The sequence below is a fragment of the Vombatus ursinus genome, unplaced genomic scaffold (genome assembly GCF_900497805.2).
Source record: "Vombatus ursinus unplaced genomic scaffold, bare-nosed wombat genome assembly UNPS02010193.1, whole genome shotgun sequence".
NCBI classification, from domain to species: Eukaryota; Metazoa; Chordata; class Mammalia; order Diprotodontia; family Vombatidae; genus Vombatus; species Vombatus ursinus.
The window spans coordinates 6,170,831-6,186,011 of NW_020949971.1; the positions used below are offsets into that span (position 1 = coordinate 6,170,831).

At 43.8% G+C, this 15,181-nt stretch overlaps 1 protein-coding gene across 2 annotated transcripts in view; it reads left to right on the forward strand.

Annotated features, from left to right (window-relative positions):
- MYOZ2 (myozenin 2) overlaps window positions 1-11,932 on the forward strand; it is a 51,066-nt gene extending 39,134 nt beyond the window's left edge. For both annotated transcript variants that reach the window (XM_027853755.1, XM_027853756.1), the window contains exons 5-6: window positions 5,287-5,470; window positions 11,531-11,932. In XM_027853755.1, the coding sequence (XP_027709556.1) occupies window positions 5,287-5,470; window positions 11,531-11,765 (419 nt within the window). In that variant the 3' untranslated portion in view covers window positions 11,766-11,932. The remainder of the gene's footprint in view (window positions 1-5,286; window positions 5,471-11,530) is intronic.
- The last annotated feature ends 3,249 nt before the right edge of the window (window positions 11,933-15,181 follow it).

Here is a 15,181-nt window from a genome sequence, read left to right on the forward strand (position 1 = left end):
GGGAACAGAGGGTAATCGACAGTGTCAAGTGCAGCAGATGCTGAGGCCTGGAAAAGACCATCAGATTTGGCCTTTCTAGGTAAGATGTTGGGATTTTGTTCAGTCATTTCTGGCTCTTTGTGACCCCCTTTGGGGTTTTCTTGGCAGAGATACTGAAGTGGTTTGCCTTTTCCTTTTCCAGCTCACTTTACAGATGAGGAAACTGAGGCAGACAGGTTTAAATGACTTGCCCAGGGTCACAAAGCTACTAAATGTCTGAGGCTGGATTTGAAATCAGGTCCTCCTGACTTTAGGGCCAGCATTCTATCCATCTCACCACCTAGCTGCCCCATAGGATGCTTTACAATTAATTATTCACTTCTCAAAGTGTCATCAAAGAATTTTTAGTGTGAACTCCTTTTGCCAATATAACAAATCCCTAAAGAGTTCACAGACCCCCAAACAGGAATCCCTGGGCCTTGAGACCTCTAAAACCCCTTCTCACCCCAAGTCTATGATATGGTAATTTAGGAGTGTTGGGAAAGGAGATGGGCATTGATTAGGGGAGAGCATTCTGCGAATTAAAAATCTCTTTCTCATCCATAATTCTACGTATTTGCTTTTCCATGTGTGTCTCCATATATTTATTCTTTCCAGATCTTGTCTTAGAGGTATAGCCTATACTAGAGAGTCAAGCCAAAGTACATGTGTCAAGTTCCCAACTTGGTACTGGGTAGAAGATGCAGACGTGAGTAAGACACACACAAGCAATTCATCATTGGGCAGGGAGTTCAAGACAATTAGTATGAGCTGGGATAACTGTCACAAAAAAGGGAGAGACAGAATGTTAAGGTAGTTCTGACTGGGAAGGTGAAAGAAGGCTTCATGGAGCAGGTGAATTTTGAGTTGGCCTTTATGCATGAACAGGATTGTGACAGGCAGAAAGATTCATGACGAAAGGCATTCCAGGTAGAGGGAATCACATGAGCAAAGGTGTGTAGGCAGGAAAGTACTGTGAAGATTGGAATTGTGATGAATAGTTGAGTAGTTACTGCCCTCTTGACAAATCATGTATGAAGAATAGTTAGTAGTTTTACAAAGCTGAACAGAGAACAATGGAAGCCCTAAGAAAGGATAGTAATTCTATGGAATGCAGGCCAATGGGTACGGGAATTAGTGTGACTTCAGCAGAACTGGCGCTACCTGGCCCTGGGAAGGTGAGGGCACAAACACCCGTTACTAGTTACACAAAGAGTGTGTGGCAAATGTTTAACAACCAGCTGGGGGGGGATGTATGGGTGACACACTTAAATTTAATGTGGATTATTAACATTTTCTCCATCACTTTAAGTCTAGATGATCAAAAAAAAAAAAAAAAAACAATGAATCAAGCCTTCATTTATAGCATTTGCTGATTTCTCAGGTGTAAATGCTCACACTGGAAATTTAACAATCCATCCAAGCTGGTTGGAGCTGACTCCAGGACATCTTTGCTACTAGGATGATGTAAAAATGTCGAGGCCAGCAGTCAGAGAAAGAAAGAAGAATCCCGGTCAAGGGATTAACAATCAGTGGGGTTCAAGTTCAAATGCGGACTGAGGTTGGGGAGAGGGAGACGATTCAGAACATGGGCTCAAAGGTCTAGAACTGAAAGGGACTGGTCAATACCCTCATTTTCCTAAGGAGCCTCAAACCCAGGAAATTAAGCAGCTCGCCCACAATGAGTGAGTATCAAAAGCAAGATCTGAACCCCAATCCTCTGGCCCTCCAAGGAAGCTGGGTGAAACAGCACATATGGTCCTGAGCCTGGAGTCAGGAGGACCTGAGTTCAAATCCAGCCTCACACTCTTACCAGCTGTGTGACTGTGAGTGAGTCACTTAGTTGCTGTCTGCCTCAGTTTCCTCAACTGTAAAAAGGAACGATAATAGCACCTGTTTGCCAGTGTTGTTGTGAGAGGTTGTTGTTTGAGGTTTTTTTAATTATTTTAACTTTTTAAAATTTTAAATATTTTATTTTTTAAATTACATTTAAATTTTTTAACATTTGCTTTTTTAAAATTTTAAGTTCCAAATAATCTCTCTCCTTCCCTTCCCCCCTCATTGAAAAGGCAAGCAACTTGATAAAGGTTATATGTGTGTAGCTAAGTGGTGCAGAGGATGGAGCCCTGGGCCTGGAGTCAGGAAGACTCATCATCCTGAATTCAAATCTGGCCTCAGGCACTGACTAGCTGCGTGACCTTGGGCAAGTCACTTAATCCTGTTTGCCTCAGTTTCTTCATCTGTAAAATGAGTTGGAGAAGGAAATGGCAAATCCCTCCAGCATCTTTGCCAACAAAATCCCAGATGAGGTCATGAAGTCAGACATGACTGAAAAATGACTGAACAGCAACAAATACACGTGCAGTTATACAAAACATATTTCCATATTAGTCAGTTGTAAAAGAAAACACACACACAAAAAAAAAACAAGAAAAAAAGTTTAAAAAAGTGTGTTCCACTCTGCATTCGGACTCTGTCAGCTGTTGCTCTGGGGGTGGGCAGCACTTTTCATTGTGAGTCCTTTGGAATTGTTTTGGATCACTGCATCCCTGAGAACAGCTGTCATTCACGGTCGGTCATCATGTGGTGTTGCTGTTACTGTGGACGATGTCCTCCCGGCTCCGCTCATTTCACTTTGCAAGAAATAGTATTTTTAAAGTGGCACATAGTCAGTGCTTAATAAATACTTAACACTTTTCCTTCCCTTCCCTCTCTCCCAGGTTCTTTTGTGACTTGGGATGAGAGCTAACTTGGAAATATGCCCAAAGTCCTAGAATGAGGTTGCCATAGATTTAGAACTTGAAGGGTCATCTCATCCAATCCCTCATCTCACAGGAAGAAGGGGGATGGATGGCAACAAGACTTTATGAAGGGCCTACTATGTGTTGAGCCTGATACACACTGCACCAAGGGCTAACAAAGGGTTTGCCTGAGATCTCCCGGGTGGCAAGTTAGAGAACCAGGATCCGAGCCAGGATTTTAACTCGGGCTTAGGATCTCAAATGTAGCACCGTTACCTTCCCACCACACCGTCCCTCTCACACCCAACAATCCAGAACAATTTCATAGACTGACAGCTCACTCTACTAGTGCACATTTTCTAACTTCTTTTACAATTGATTTGTGAATGCCAGCCCCAAACTCTTACAAGGCCACTTCCATTTGGTACAGGCGCATGCCAAAGAGTTGGAAACAGCTGGGAGCATCTCAAAGTTTCTGAGCAGGGGACCGATGACATTTGTGGAAAAGGAAAAGTTATTGTGTGAAGGATGGCAGACCTCCCCGGACCATACTCCTGGAATACTGCTGGGTGGGCTGGGGAAAGTACTTGAAAGCATTTTCTATTCCCCCTTCTCTTCTGGAAGGGACAGAGCTGAATCTTACCCAAGCTTCTCCAAATCTACCCTCCCGCCTTCCTTATCATGGAAAGACAAGGGGCCTGGAGATATAATTGGACACACCCAGTTACAACAATGAGCTTGCTTTGGGGGGCAACAGAAGTGATTTTCTATCTCACGGCATTTATATCAGACACAAAGTTATTAATACAATCACAACAGTCACTATCTCTGACTTCTATACATTTTGGAAAAAATCAGGGCATGGTAAACTCTCAGTGAAAAAAAAAAATAAAAGCGAGCAAAGTGTAGCCCAATAAAAGCGAGCAAAGTGTAGCCCAATGCCCATTACTAGAGAAGGGAGGGGAGCCAGGGAAAGCACTTTCTTTTGGAACGTCCCTCAGTCCTTGAAGAAGCGCATCCGACTTTGGTGCAAGTGCTCTGTTCTGAGATATCTGCAGGGCCCAGTGGCCCACCTGGAGCTCAGCCTCCTCTTCCAGGCTCAGCTGTCTTTTCAGTTTCTCCTTTTGCTTGTCCCTATGTCATGCATTCTTTCCATCTCAGCTTAAGGCCAGAGCAGGGCCAGGCCAGGGCGGCTCCCTACAGCTGTCGTCACTACAGCTCCTTCCTCTTCATCTGTTCTCTGTCAGGCTGTGGGTCTGTTTGTTTAAACTCCCAGCCAGGCGTGACTCAGGTCCCCTTTCTGGCTTAAAGATTATGATACTCCAAAACACTCTTAGGGAATTCTTGTCCCTTTGAATCACAAATCCCAGAATGCCATCCCATTTTCAAAGGCCTAGTCTCCAGCCATAGAATATTAGAGCTGGGAGGGGTCAGAAAGACCATCCCGCGAGGCAAAGTCCTTGATTTTGCTGTGTGTCCTTCGTTCTCAAAGAGGACCATGACCTCAGGGAGGTTAACTGGACTTAAGGGAGGGAGGGCTGGGGGCCCAGATTGGCTCAGAATGAATGTAAATAGCAATTGTTTCTGGTTTGGCCCATATTTTACAGAAGGGAGAGATAAGGTCAAGAGAGAGCATGAGGAAGGAGCCAGAGGCTAGAACTTTGTCATAGGAATAAGAGAAACGGGGAATGATAAATAGAATAGGAGACGGATTTTGGGTGACTCCTTCAATGTGGGATGCTCCTGGTGTGGAACAATCTCGCCTGATGCAGATTTCCTCCTCATCTGTGTCTCAGAGTTTCCCTGGGTACTGGGCAGTTTTGTCGATGGTCACCCAGCTCCTATATATCAAAGGCAAGACTTGAACCTAGCTCAGAAGTGGGGAACCATAGGCCTCGAGGCCACCATGGACCTCTAGGTCCTCAAGTGAGGCCCTTTGACTGACTCCAAACTTCACGAACAAGTAGTTTGGATTCAGTCAAAGGGCGGCACTTGAGGACCTAGAGGGCCACGTGTGGTCTTGAGGCCACAGGTTCCCCACCCCTGACCTAGAGGCCCTGATCCCATGGCTGGCCTCAATCCAACATACTATACTGCCTCTCTGGGCAAGGGGCAAGAAGAGAAGCCAATCTCTAGGGAGCTTTTCCAATCTAAAAGATCAGAAATAATCTAAGTTAGGAAAATGGTGCCTAATCAAAATTAAATTGAAATTAATAGAATTTCTTCTCTCGCATAGTACAAATATGTTATTACAACCAATGGGTAAGGAATTTTTTGGCTTGGAATGATAATTTTTCAAGCTTGTATGTTAAGAAAATTGATCATTCTTTTAAATAAAATCCAGGAGTCTAATTTTTTTTTTAAATTATAACACTTTGGATTACAGTTTTCATGGAGAATCATCAACAGGATGTATATTTCACAAGTTTATTCTAGCACCGTAAAAATAACATAATAAAATGTTCATTGTTGCTTAGCAACCCCTAGATATTCTGTGTTTACTTTTTCTCATTATATTTTTCCAAAGGATACTCTGGACCGCTGAAGGAAATTCCTCCTGAGAGATTCAACACCACAGCTGTCCCTAAGTACTACCAGTCTCCTTGGGAGCAGGCCATCAGCAATGAACCAGAGCTGTTGGAGGCTTTTTACCCCAAATTCTTTAAGCCTGAAGAAAAGGCAGAACTCCCAGACTTCCGAAGTTTTAACAGGTAATACACCTCTCCCGGTTAAGAACAGCTATGTGGAATATCCATTTTTTACATCAAAGTGCAGAGAACAGAACATTCGATAGCAAAATATTTTTGAGCATCCCATTGAATGGGGGAGTGTTTGCCTTTTAGGTGTGCTCCCACCGGTAATCTGGACAGGAAAGGTGACAGGCAGGAGCAAGCTCCAATTCCAGGGCTCTGCCTCTAAGGCACAATCCTGGCTGGTTTGGATGGTACTGTAGGTAAGGAATGTCTCCCTTATGGCCGGAGATTTAGCGGGCAGAGACCCACAGCTAGTACAGCCACCCCCTCCCTAGGCAGGGCTCACTTGTGCCTGTTAGACAGACTCTAGAGGTGTGCTTTGCATTCATTCTTCCTGTATCAAGTTATGGAAACTTGCAGTTGAGAAGGGATTTCCATTTGCTTTCATTGCATTTGGGACCTTCAATTGGAATCTATGCCTGCTCTTCCTTCTCTGATACCTCAGTGGGACTCAGATATGTCCCCCTTCCCTTTACAGAGAGCCACACCCCATCCTCTAATGGCTCCTGATCTTATGTTAATTATAATAGACATTTAAAGAGTGATGGATTTTCTTTTATATAAAGTGGAATAAAATGACATTGTAAAGCTTTGGGCTTTCTCTCTCTCTGAAGCCCAATTCATGTTGGCAGGCTGGGTCCCCAAAGGCTATCTGAGTTATTTGTCCCCTCAAGATTCTCATTTGTCCCCTGGCTGCTTGTCCCCTCAAGATTCTAGGAATAGGGACAGCTAGGTGGCACAGTGAATAGAGCTCTAGCCTTGGAGTCAGGAGGACCTGAGTTCAGATCCGGCCTCAGACATGTGACGCTTACTAGCTGTATGACCCTGGGCAAGTCACTTGACCCTGATTGCCTCACCAAAAGGCAAAAAAAAAAAAAAAAAAAAGATTCCAGGGATAATACTGAGAGGCTGTGTCAGATGCATGTGTGTGGCAGCCATACTACACAAGCTGACAAGCTTTGACCACTGTGTTCCCTCTATGGTCATAAGTGGATATCAATCAGTCAGCCAGACAATTAGCTTTTAGTCTTTACAAAGGCAATAATAAGAACAATTGGCACAAAACTTTGCTGCAAGAGTCTGGGACACATTCTCCCATAGGTACCTACAGAGTCCAAGGGAGAGTGGACCTTGGCTTAGGGCCCGGGCAGTAAACAGGTAGCTCCCAGCCCCTGGTTCCTGGAAGGCCTATTTCCCCTCGTTGAGTCCTCATAAGGTTCTCTCTGGGCACGGGCTAGCTTTCTGAAGGGCCCCTAGAAGAGTCCTGAAACTGCCTTTCCTACAGGTGCCATCTGACTTCAGCTCTCATGGGAATGCTCTGGTCATTTACTAAACATTTACTGTGCGCCAATACCTGGGGACACAAATAGAAAAATAAGACAGACCCTGATCTCAGGAAGACTTGGGGGGAGACAGCATGTATAGGAAGGAGCGCCTCTGGGTGGGAGGAGAGGCCAGAGGTCTCCTGAGGCTACAGTCATGCATCACCACTTAACGTGGATTCAGGACACCTAGATTTGAATTCTGGATCTGATATTACTAACTATTATGGGGAAAAAGGACAGTATTTTTTTCAAAAGAGGAGAAAGATATCCAATTTATGGGCAGACTAACAAAAAAAGAGAATATTTGCAAAAATAAAGCCATATAATAATTAATAATAATAATAGCTAATGCTGAAATAGTGCTTCAAGACTTACAAAGCACTTTATCTGTATCATCTCATTTGATTTATGTGTGCTAGAACTTATTAATTTTATTTAACAAAATTATACTGTTTATCTTCTGTTAGCCTCTCAATAATCCATTGTTTGGTCATGAACTTGTCTCCTATCCATAGATCTGATAGGCAAGGTTTTTTTTTTTTTCCCCACGTTTCCCTAATTTGTTAGCGTTCTGACCTTTCGTATCTAGGTCATGCACCCATTCGGCACTTATCTTGGTATAAAGTATACAATGTGGACCCAAATGGGCTCCCCAGCACTTCTAATCATCACAGATTAAAGTGCTCAAATGTTAGTTAAATGCATTTAACAAGAAATCATTTGGTACTTGCTTATCTGAGTGAAACTGAAGTCTCTTATCTCATAAGGTTTTGGCTTTGAAGGGGAAATTTAGACATCACCCAGCTCAGGAATTCTTACCATGGGGTCCAGGACCTTTTTTTTAAAAAAATATATTTTAATAACTAAATTCCAATAGAATTGACTTCCTTTTTAATTCTATATATTTCATTTTATGCATTTTCAAATCACGATTCTGAAAAAGGGTCTTCGTAGACTTTCCCAAACTGCCCAAGGGGTCCATGACACAAAAAAGGTTAAGAACCCCTGATCAAGCCCAAGGCTCACATTTTACAGATCAGGAAATGGAAACCAAGAGAGGGGATGGCCGGACCAGGTTCACATAGGGGACTGCAGGTCTCCTCCCATCCACCTGCCTCAAATCCCACCAGAGTCTAAAACTCAATCTAATGAAGTCAACGCCGAGGATGTTTACTGCAAGGAGTCAGGGGTAGAGCTGTTAAATCAGGGAGCAAAAAGTGCTTTGACCAAGACCTTGGGTGGAAATTTCAGTCATATAAACTTTGGGTGCAGCTCAAATCTGTTTGGTGAAACCTCACCTAACCCCACAAGCTGCCTCATTCTGTCCCTGTAACAGTGTGTATCACACATGTGTTTGCTGCTAAGCCTCTGCCCAGTTCTGGGTAGTAAAAACAATGAAGACTTCCAACAAAGGGGAAGCCAGTCCAAGCACATCAACATAACCTGTTATGAAATAGCAAGGAAAGAAGTCTGGCAGCAGAGACCAGACAGTCGGTATTGACCCAAACCCTGCCTTCCCATATCAATCTCATTGATTCAACGGGGAAATATTCTCTCATTTGAGAGACGGGAAAATAACAGCCCTAAGAGGGTGATGGGAATGATGAAGCAAAGATTGATAAGTGCAAAAAATAAGCCCACAGGCCTCATTTCAGGGAGTCAGGAGGAGGGATTGAATATTTCTTCTCTTCTGAGTGAATCCAGTAAAACAAAGATAAAAAATTGTGTATGTGTGTGTATATATGTGTATGTAATGTGTGTATACATATATGTATACACATATGTGTCTGTTTGTATATGTATATACATACATGTATGTGTGTATTATGACCAATTAGATCAATGGATCAAATTCTGCCAAAAGACAGAAAAGCTCAATTCCCACCGTTACAAAAGACAATTATGAGAGAAACTAGGTAAGTTTCTAAAAGACTAGTCATGGTATAGAGCAGTTGTTCTCAGAATATAGTTCATGGACCCCCAGAGGTCCCCAAAACCCTTTGGAGGCAGGGTTCCAAGAGGTCAAAGCAATTTTCATAATACTGCTAGGATGTCATTTGCCTTTTCAAATTCTCCTCCCTTTTCCAACTCTGTATCCATGTGAGGACAGATTGTCTTCATATGCAGGGTGCATATGCTTTTTTGTATGTCACAGGTATTCCCTTCCCCCCCCCTTTAATTTGGTAGCTTACTACCACACTAAGACTTTTGGGACACCTTCTGTTTCAACCAAAACAATGTCCCAACAAATTGAATGCCAAAGCAGCTTTGAATCCAGTTGTCTTCTATTAAGCCAGACAAAATAGATATTGGCAAACAAATATGGAAGAAAATGCCACTCTTCTCACTATTTTTTTTTGTTTTGGAAAACAGTTATTTTTCATAAAAACATGTTGTTTATGTTAACTTGTAAGGGGCTTATTATTACTTTTAAAGGAATTAATAAATATCTTTTAAAATGTATCAGTTTTCATTTCTAAAATAGCAAATTTTGATGGATATAACTCATATAAACAAAAGCATGTTGGAGGGGCTTCAGTAATTTTTAAGAGTGTAAAAGGGTCAGGGCAGCTAGGTGGCACAGTGGATAGAGCACCAGCCTGAGTTCAAATCCAGCCTCAGACATTTACTAGCTATGTGATCCTGGGCAAGTCTCTTAACCCCATTGCCTCAACAACAACAACAAAAAAAAGAGCCTAAAGGGGTCCTAAGACTAAAAAGATTGAGAATTGTGAATGAAATAAAAAGAGCCCTAGAGCTCTCTGGGCCCCATTTCTTCATCCTCAAAATGACAAGATTGCCGTGGCGTAATCTCTATAGTCCTTCCACCTTGAGTTCCTAAAGAGAGAGCTTTCGTTCAAAGCCTATGTTGCATTTTCAGTAGTAAAGAGACTGATCTGTATTACTCATCAAACATTACTCGATGAAAGGTGAGAAATGAGCTCTAGTGGGTGTTTCATTTCTGTGGCATGAAACTGGCTGGACTGGTTTTGTTACCTGCACTGACCAACTGTTTGACATCATACAAACATGGCCTCTGGAGGTGGGGACTCTCTGAATTGAATGTGTCCCATGGGTGGTAGAATCAGGCGATCAGGATTGCAGCTTCAGAGGCACCAGCAGGGTTAAAGACAGTCGCAGTATCTGTGGTCTCTGGGAGAGACGCCTTTGGGAACAAAGGTTGCAGAGGTCATCGAATTAAATTCTCGCCTTAAGCGGAAGGTCATTCTACGTTCCAGGTTATTTCTAAACAAGTGCTCACCCTGCCTTAGCTTGCCCTGTTGGGGGACAGGAGATTGTACCTCTAGTATCATCACCTAAAAGTACTCTACCATCATCCCCAAGAGCCATATTCTCTCAATGTTATACTGTATTTAAGTGAATAAAATAGAACAGAAGACAATATAGTCTCTGCTGTCATGCAGAGATAAGACCTGGATGTCACCGGGCTACCGATAACTGGGATCTGAGAGTGGGTGGGCAAGCCCTAAGAGATTTCCAGGGCCCAGAGCTCAGAGCTGATGGCAGAAATCACTTCTGGGTTGGCGAGCAGTCAGGGAAGTCTCCATGGGGAAGATGGTGCTTGAGGCGGTTGAGTGCTTGAGAGATTTAGAGAAATGCTTTCTCTCTATCAAATTCTTTAGTGTTGACACATCTGAGGACAAATAGGCCAAGAGAAGCATGTACATGTGTGTGAATGTTTATGTAAGCTCTTTCTCTGATACATTTTAAGTCCATCCTATATTTGGAAGGCCCTGAAGGTCTGCCTTTGACACATAATGGCTACACAATTCTGACTGAATCTCTTTAACCTCTCCACGTTCTGGGCAAATCTCCAAGACTAGAAATGGCAGGAAAGGTGATCCGCATTGATGAAGGGAGTTTCCTTACCTGGGGTCCCCTATACCGAGAAATCCAACCCCAGTGCAGATCTGAGGCTCCGTGTTATTTACCACAACAACAGTCTATCTAGAGCAAAACTTCGTAACGTTTTTTTGTGGCCCAGATCTCTTTGGCAGTCTGCTGAGGCCTTTCTCAGAATCCTGTTTTTTGCCTATATTTGTAAGAGAAGAAAATGTGAAATTTCATTTAGGTTAGTGACAGGAAAGATGTCATTTTTGTCCCTGTCCAAGTCCACAGACTCCCCCAAATTTAGTCACAGACCCCTTGGGGGTTAGGGTTCCAATGAGAATCTTTGGCCCCCAGGTTAAATAGCTTTGGCCTGGAAGAATGTCATGAATGAAAACATTTTTAAATGGAGACAAAGAGCTGGTTGTAGTCAGTGACTGTCCTCTCCCATCCTCTGGTGCTGTGGTTGAGCTGTTTCTGTCCTGTCCGACTCTTCGTGACGCCATTTTGGGGTTTTCTTGGCAAAGACGATGGAGGGGTTCGCCATTTCCTTCTCTGCTCCCATCCTCTGCCTCGAACATGAAGAATGATAAACATGATGGCTGGAAGTGTGACTTGGAAAGATTTCCGAGCTCAGAGCCAGGAGTGTTTGAGGTCAAGGCCTGTCTCTGCCACATCCTAGCTGTGTGACCTTGGGCAAGTCACCTCATCTCCCAGGGCCTCAATTTCCTCATGTGTAAAGTGAAGAGGTTGATCTATGGTGTCTGAGGTCCTTTTTGGTTTAGGTCCTTTCTACATCAGAAGTAATCAGACTTTTCTGTATTTCTCTCCACTCTCTACACAGAGTTGCCACACCATTTGGAGGGTTTGAGAAAGCTTCCAAAATGGTCAAATTCAAAGTTCCCGATTTTGACCTGCTCCTGCTAACAGATCCCAGGTTCGTGGCTTTTGCCAACCCTCTTTCCAGCCGTCGGTCCTTCAATAGAACTCCGAAAGGGTGGATATCAGAGAATGTTCCCATAGTGATCACGCCAGTGCCAGTAGAGGAGAATATGGTGCCAGAAACAGATGACCTGTAAGAAGAAGCAAAAGCTCTAAAGCACCATCCCCTACAACTTACCATCTTACCAGGATGCTTAACAACAGATGCTCCTTGTTTGCCTTAGAATCGAATTGGTAACCATTTAAACTGCAATACTCCAAATTTTGTTTCATTTACACATAGAATATTAATAAAATCATTAAGGACCTGGTCAGCAAAGTTGCTCATCTCGTATGTTTTCATTCATATTTCTTGTACCTGAACAGGATATAAACAGAATTCAGTCTTTAATTAGCGCAATCACTATATGTATAAATAAATATATTTTGACTTAACACTCCTGTGGAAGGGGTGAGAAAAGAAATAAAGAGAAGTTCAGGTAGGTGACTTAGAGGAGTTTGGACCAGTGAAGTAGGTCAGATACTGACTTGGGGGAGAAGAAATCAGGAAGACATTGAAGAAAATTTGAAGATAATCCAGACACTTGTCTAAGTTCTACTTCTGAGTGGAAAGAAGGATAAGAGTAGGGCTGTTTAAGAAGTTAATGAAAGGATTCAGGAGGGTGGAGGAGGCATTAGGGAGTAGAAGCTGGATAAGTAGACTCGGGTAGGTTCAGGAGAAGATCTTGGCAAGATGAAGCAAATTAAGAAAAGATAAATGGAGCAATTGGAGGGCTAAGCAAACTGATAGAGTGAATTGGTGGGTGGGACAAAGTGGTGAAATAGATGGGAGGTTGGTGCCAGACTGAAGGGGAAGTGAGTGTGAAAGTGGAATTGTCCTTGAGACTAAGGAAGGGAGCTTAAATGCAGATGTCAAGCTATTAAGAGGTGATGATAGGCTATAAAAATTTTAGCTAAATGCTTAGGGTCAAGCCGTAAACCCCCTCAAATAGATTTGTTTCGTTTTTTATTTTTAAATAAAGGCTAAAAATTTCATTATGGTAAATAGAAGAAATTATGTAATGACTTCCATCTTGATGATGCAATTTTGTATTTTCCCCAGGAAATATGGAGACTTGGGGGAGTGGGAGGGTGGTGGGGGAATGGAGACAAGGCTCTCAAGACCTGAGCAAATCTGTACTAGGGATAGCCTAAGGAAGGTCTGAAAAGGCTCCTCAGTCCATCCTTATCAGGTAAATCTTCCTGAAGGCTAGATATGAGAAATCACTGGACCTAAGAGCCCACCTTTTCCCAAGAGACCTCTAATGGAGCAGCTCAGGGATCTGTGTTTGGCCCTGTCCTGTTGAACATTTTTATCGAGGACTTGGGTGAAGCATAGATGACAGGCTCAACACATTTGTTCTGGGAAGGATAGCTAACCCAGCAGATGAAAGAGCTGAAATCCCAAAGGATCTTCATAGGTGATAGAATGAATCTGTGTGTTATATGATCAAATTCAAGGGAGATTAAGGTTTGTGCTTGGGTGCAAAAAAAATCCACCTCACTAGTACAAGATACATGAAGCGTAATGAGAGGATATTTATTCTGACAGAGTTCTTTGGGTTTAAATGGATTGTAACCTGATATGAGGTGAGGTAACCCCCAAAGAGAATGGAATCTTAGGCTGCATTAAATGAGGGAAAGCATCTGAAAACAGGGAGGTGACACTCCCTCCGTAGCCTAGCCTCACCAGAACTCAGAAGGAGCATTTGGTTCACTTCTGGGTGCCAGGGTTTAAGAAAATATTTGTAAGTTAGAGAGCATCCAGAGGTGGGTAAGCAGGATGGTAACGATCCATGTAGCATGAGGACATGAACATGGATGTTCCCAGTTGAGAAACTGGGCACGTTTACCCTGGGGGAAAAAACCTGGGGTGGGTGGGGGTAGGAAGAGGGCTTGACTTAATAGCTGTCCACGGATATTCAAGGGGCTGTTATGTGGAAGAGGGATTAGGCTTGTTTTCTTTGGCCTTGGAGGCCAAATGGCTAAAACAATAGGTGGAAGTCTCGGATGCCAATGTAGACTTCATATCAGGAGAAAATTTCGCCCCAAGTGAATGGGTTCCCTTGAGAGGCTGAGCCAGCCTGGAAGGTCTTCAAGCAGAAGCTGGACACCCACTTGTTGGGTCTGTTATAGTAGGGATTTTATTCATGGGTGAGTTAGCCTAGAGGGCTCCTGGTCTCCACCAGCTCTTCAGTACTGGGACCGACAGGAAGAAGTTCTAAAAGTTCTTCCAGGAATTCATGGAGTCTGAGACACACACATCTCAAGGAGGAGACGGGAGGGAGAGGGAGACAGGAAGGTTCTCAATCTACCCCAGTTCCCCTCCCTCACTGCCAACTTCTTACCCACCCCATCTCTGACCCAGGGATGGGATCCTGGAAGCTTGGAATTGGAAGTGACCTTAAAGAACATCTCGGTCCCAACTACATATGAACCAGGAACCTCTCCACAATATACCCAGCACATGGTCAAGGCTTTGCTTCAAATCTCCCTACCCCAGTGCAGAGGGACATGACATAATTGTTATTTTTGGTTGTTTCGATCATGGCGGACTCTTCATGACCCCATTTGGGGTTTTCTTGGCAAAGATACTGGAGTGGTTTGCCATTTCCTTCTCCAGCCCATTTTACAGATGAGGAAACTGAAGCAAATGGGATGAAGTGGGGAGGTTTCTACTTATTTTGAATCCAAATTGTCCTCTTTACACCCCTGCCCACTTGGTAGGAGTAGTTGTACCCCGGGAAGGTCAAACAGACCAAATCTAATCCCTCCTTCATGTGTTGCCCCTTCAACTAGTTGAAGGCACCTTTTTTTTCTCCCTCTTTGATAACCACTGAGTAAATGAAGATGAAAACAAAAGCTTCTAGGTCTCAAGAGCAACATCATTGTGGTGCAGTGGAAAGGGTTCTAGGTCTGGAGTCAGAGGTTCTAGGCTCAAGTTTTGGCTCTGCTACTTAGTATGACCTTGAACCAGTCACTTAACCTCAGTGGGCCTCCCATCTTCATCTATAAACTAAGGGGGTCAGACCAAATGACTGCTAAGGTTCCCTCCAGGCATCTTCCATTGGCGCAGGAGTCTATGCCTTCCTGCTGCTGCCTCCTAGCCAGCCTCCTCAGGTGAGAAGACCTCATAGCACAGGTGTGTGAGGGACTGTCTGATGTTGGCAGCTACCAGGTTGGGCGCTGTGGCAAGAGTAGGGTAAGATCTGGGTATTTTGGAAGTCGAGGCAGGGACTGTGGTAGGCGGAGTCGTGGTGAACTGGGATGGGCTGGATACAGAGAAGCCCTGAGGCAGTGGGCAATGCTATGTGAGATAAGCTGGGTACAAGGAAGTAGTGGAGCTTGAGCTCCTGAGGCAAGGGGCGGTGCCACGTGGGAGTGGGACGGCAGAGGACTGAGTTCCCTTTGCTTAGTCCCCTCCCTATATGCAAAGTCATCCCCAGACGCCTCTTGTGACCTTCCTGACTTCCTGGGTCCCTTTGTGCAGCACTGACCCCAGTCCCCTCCCCCC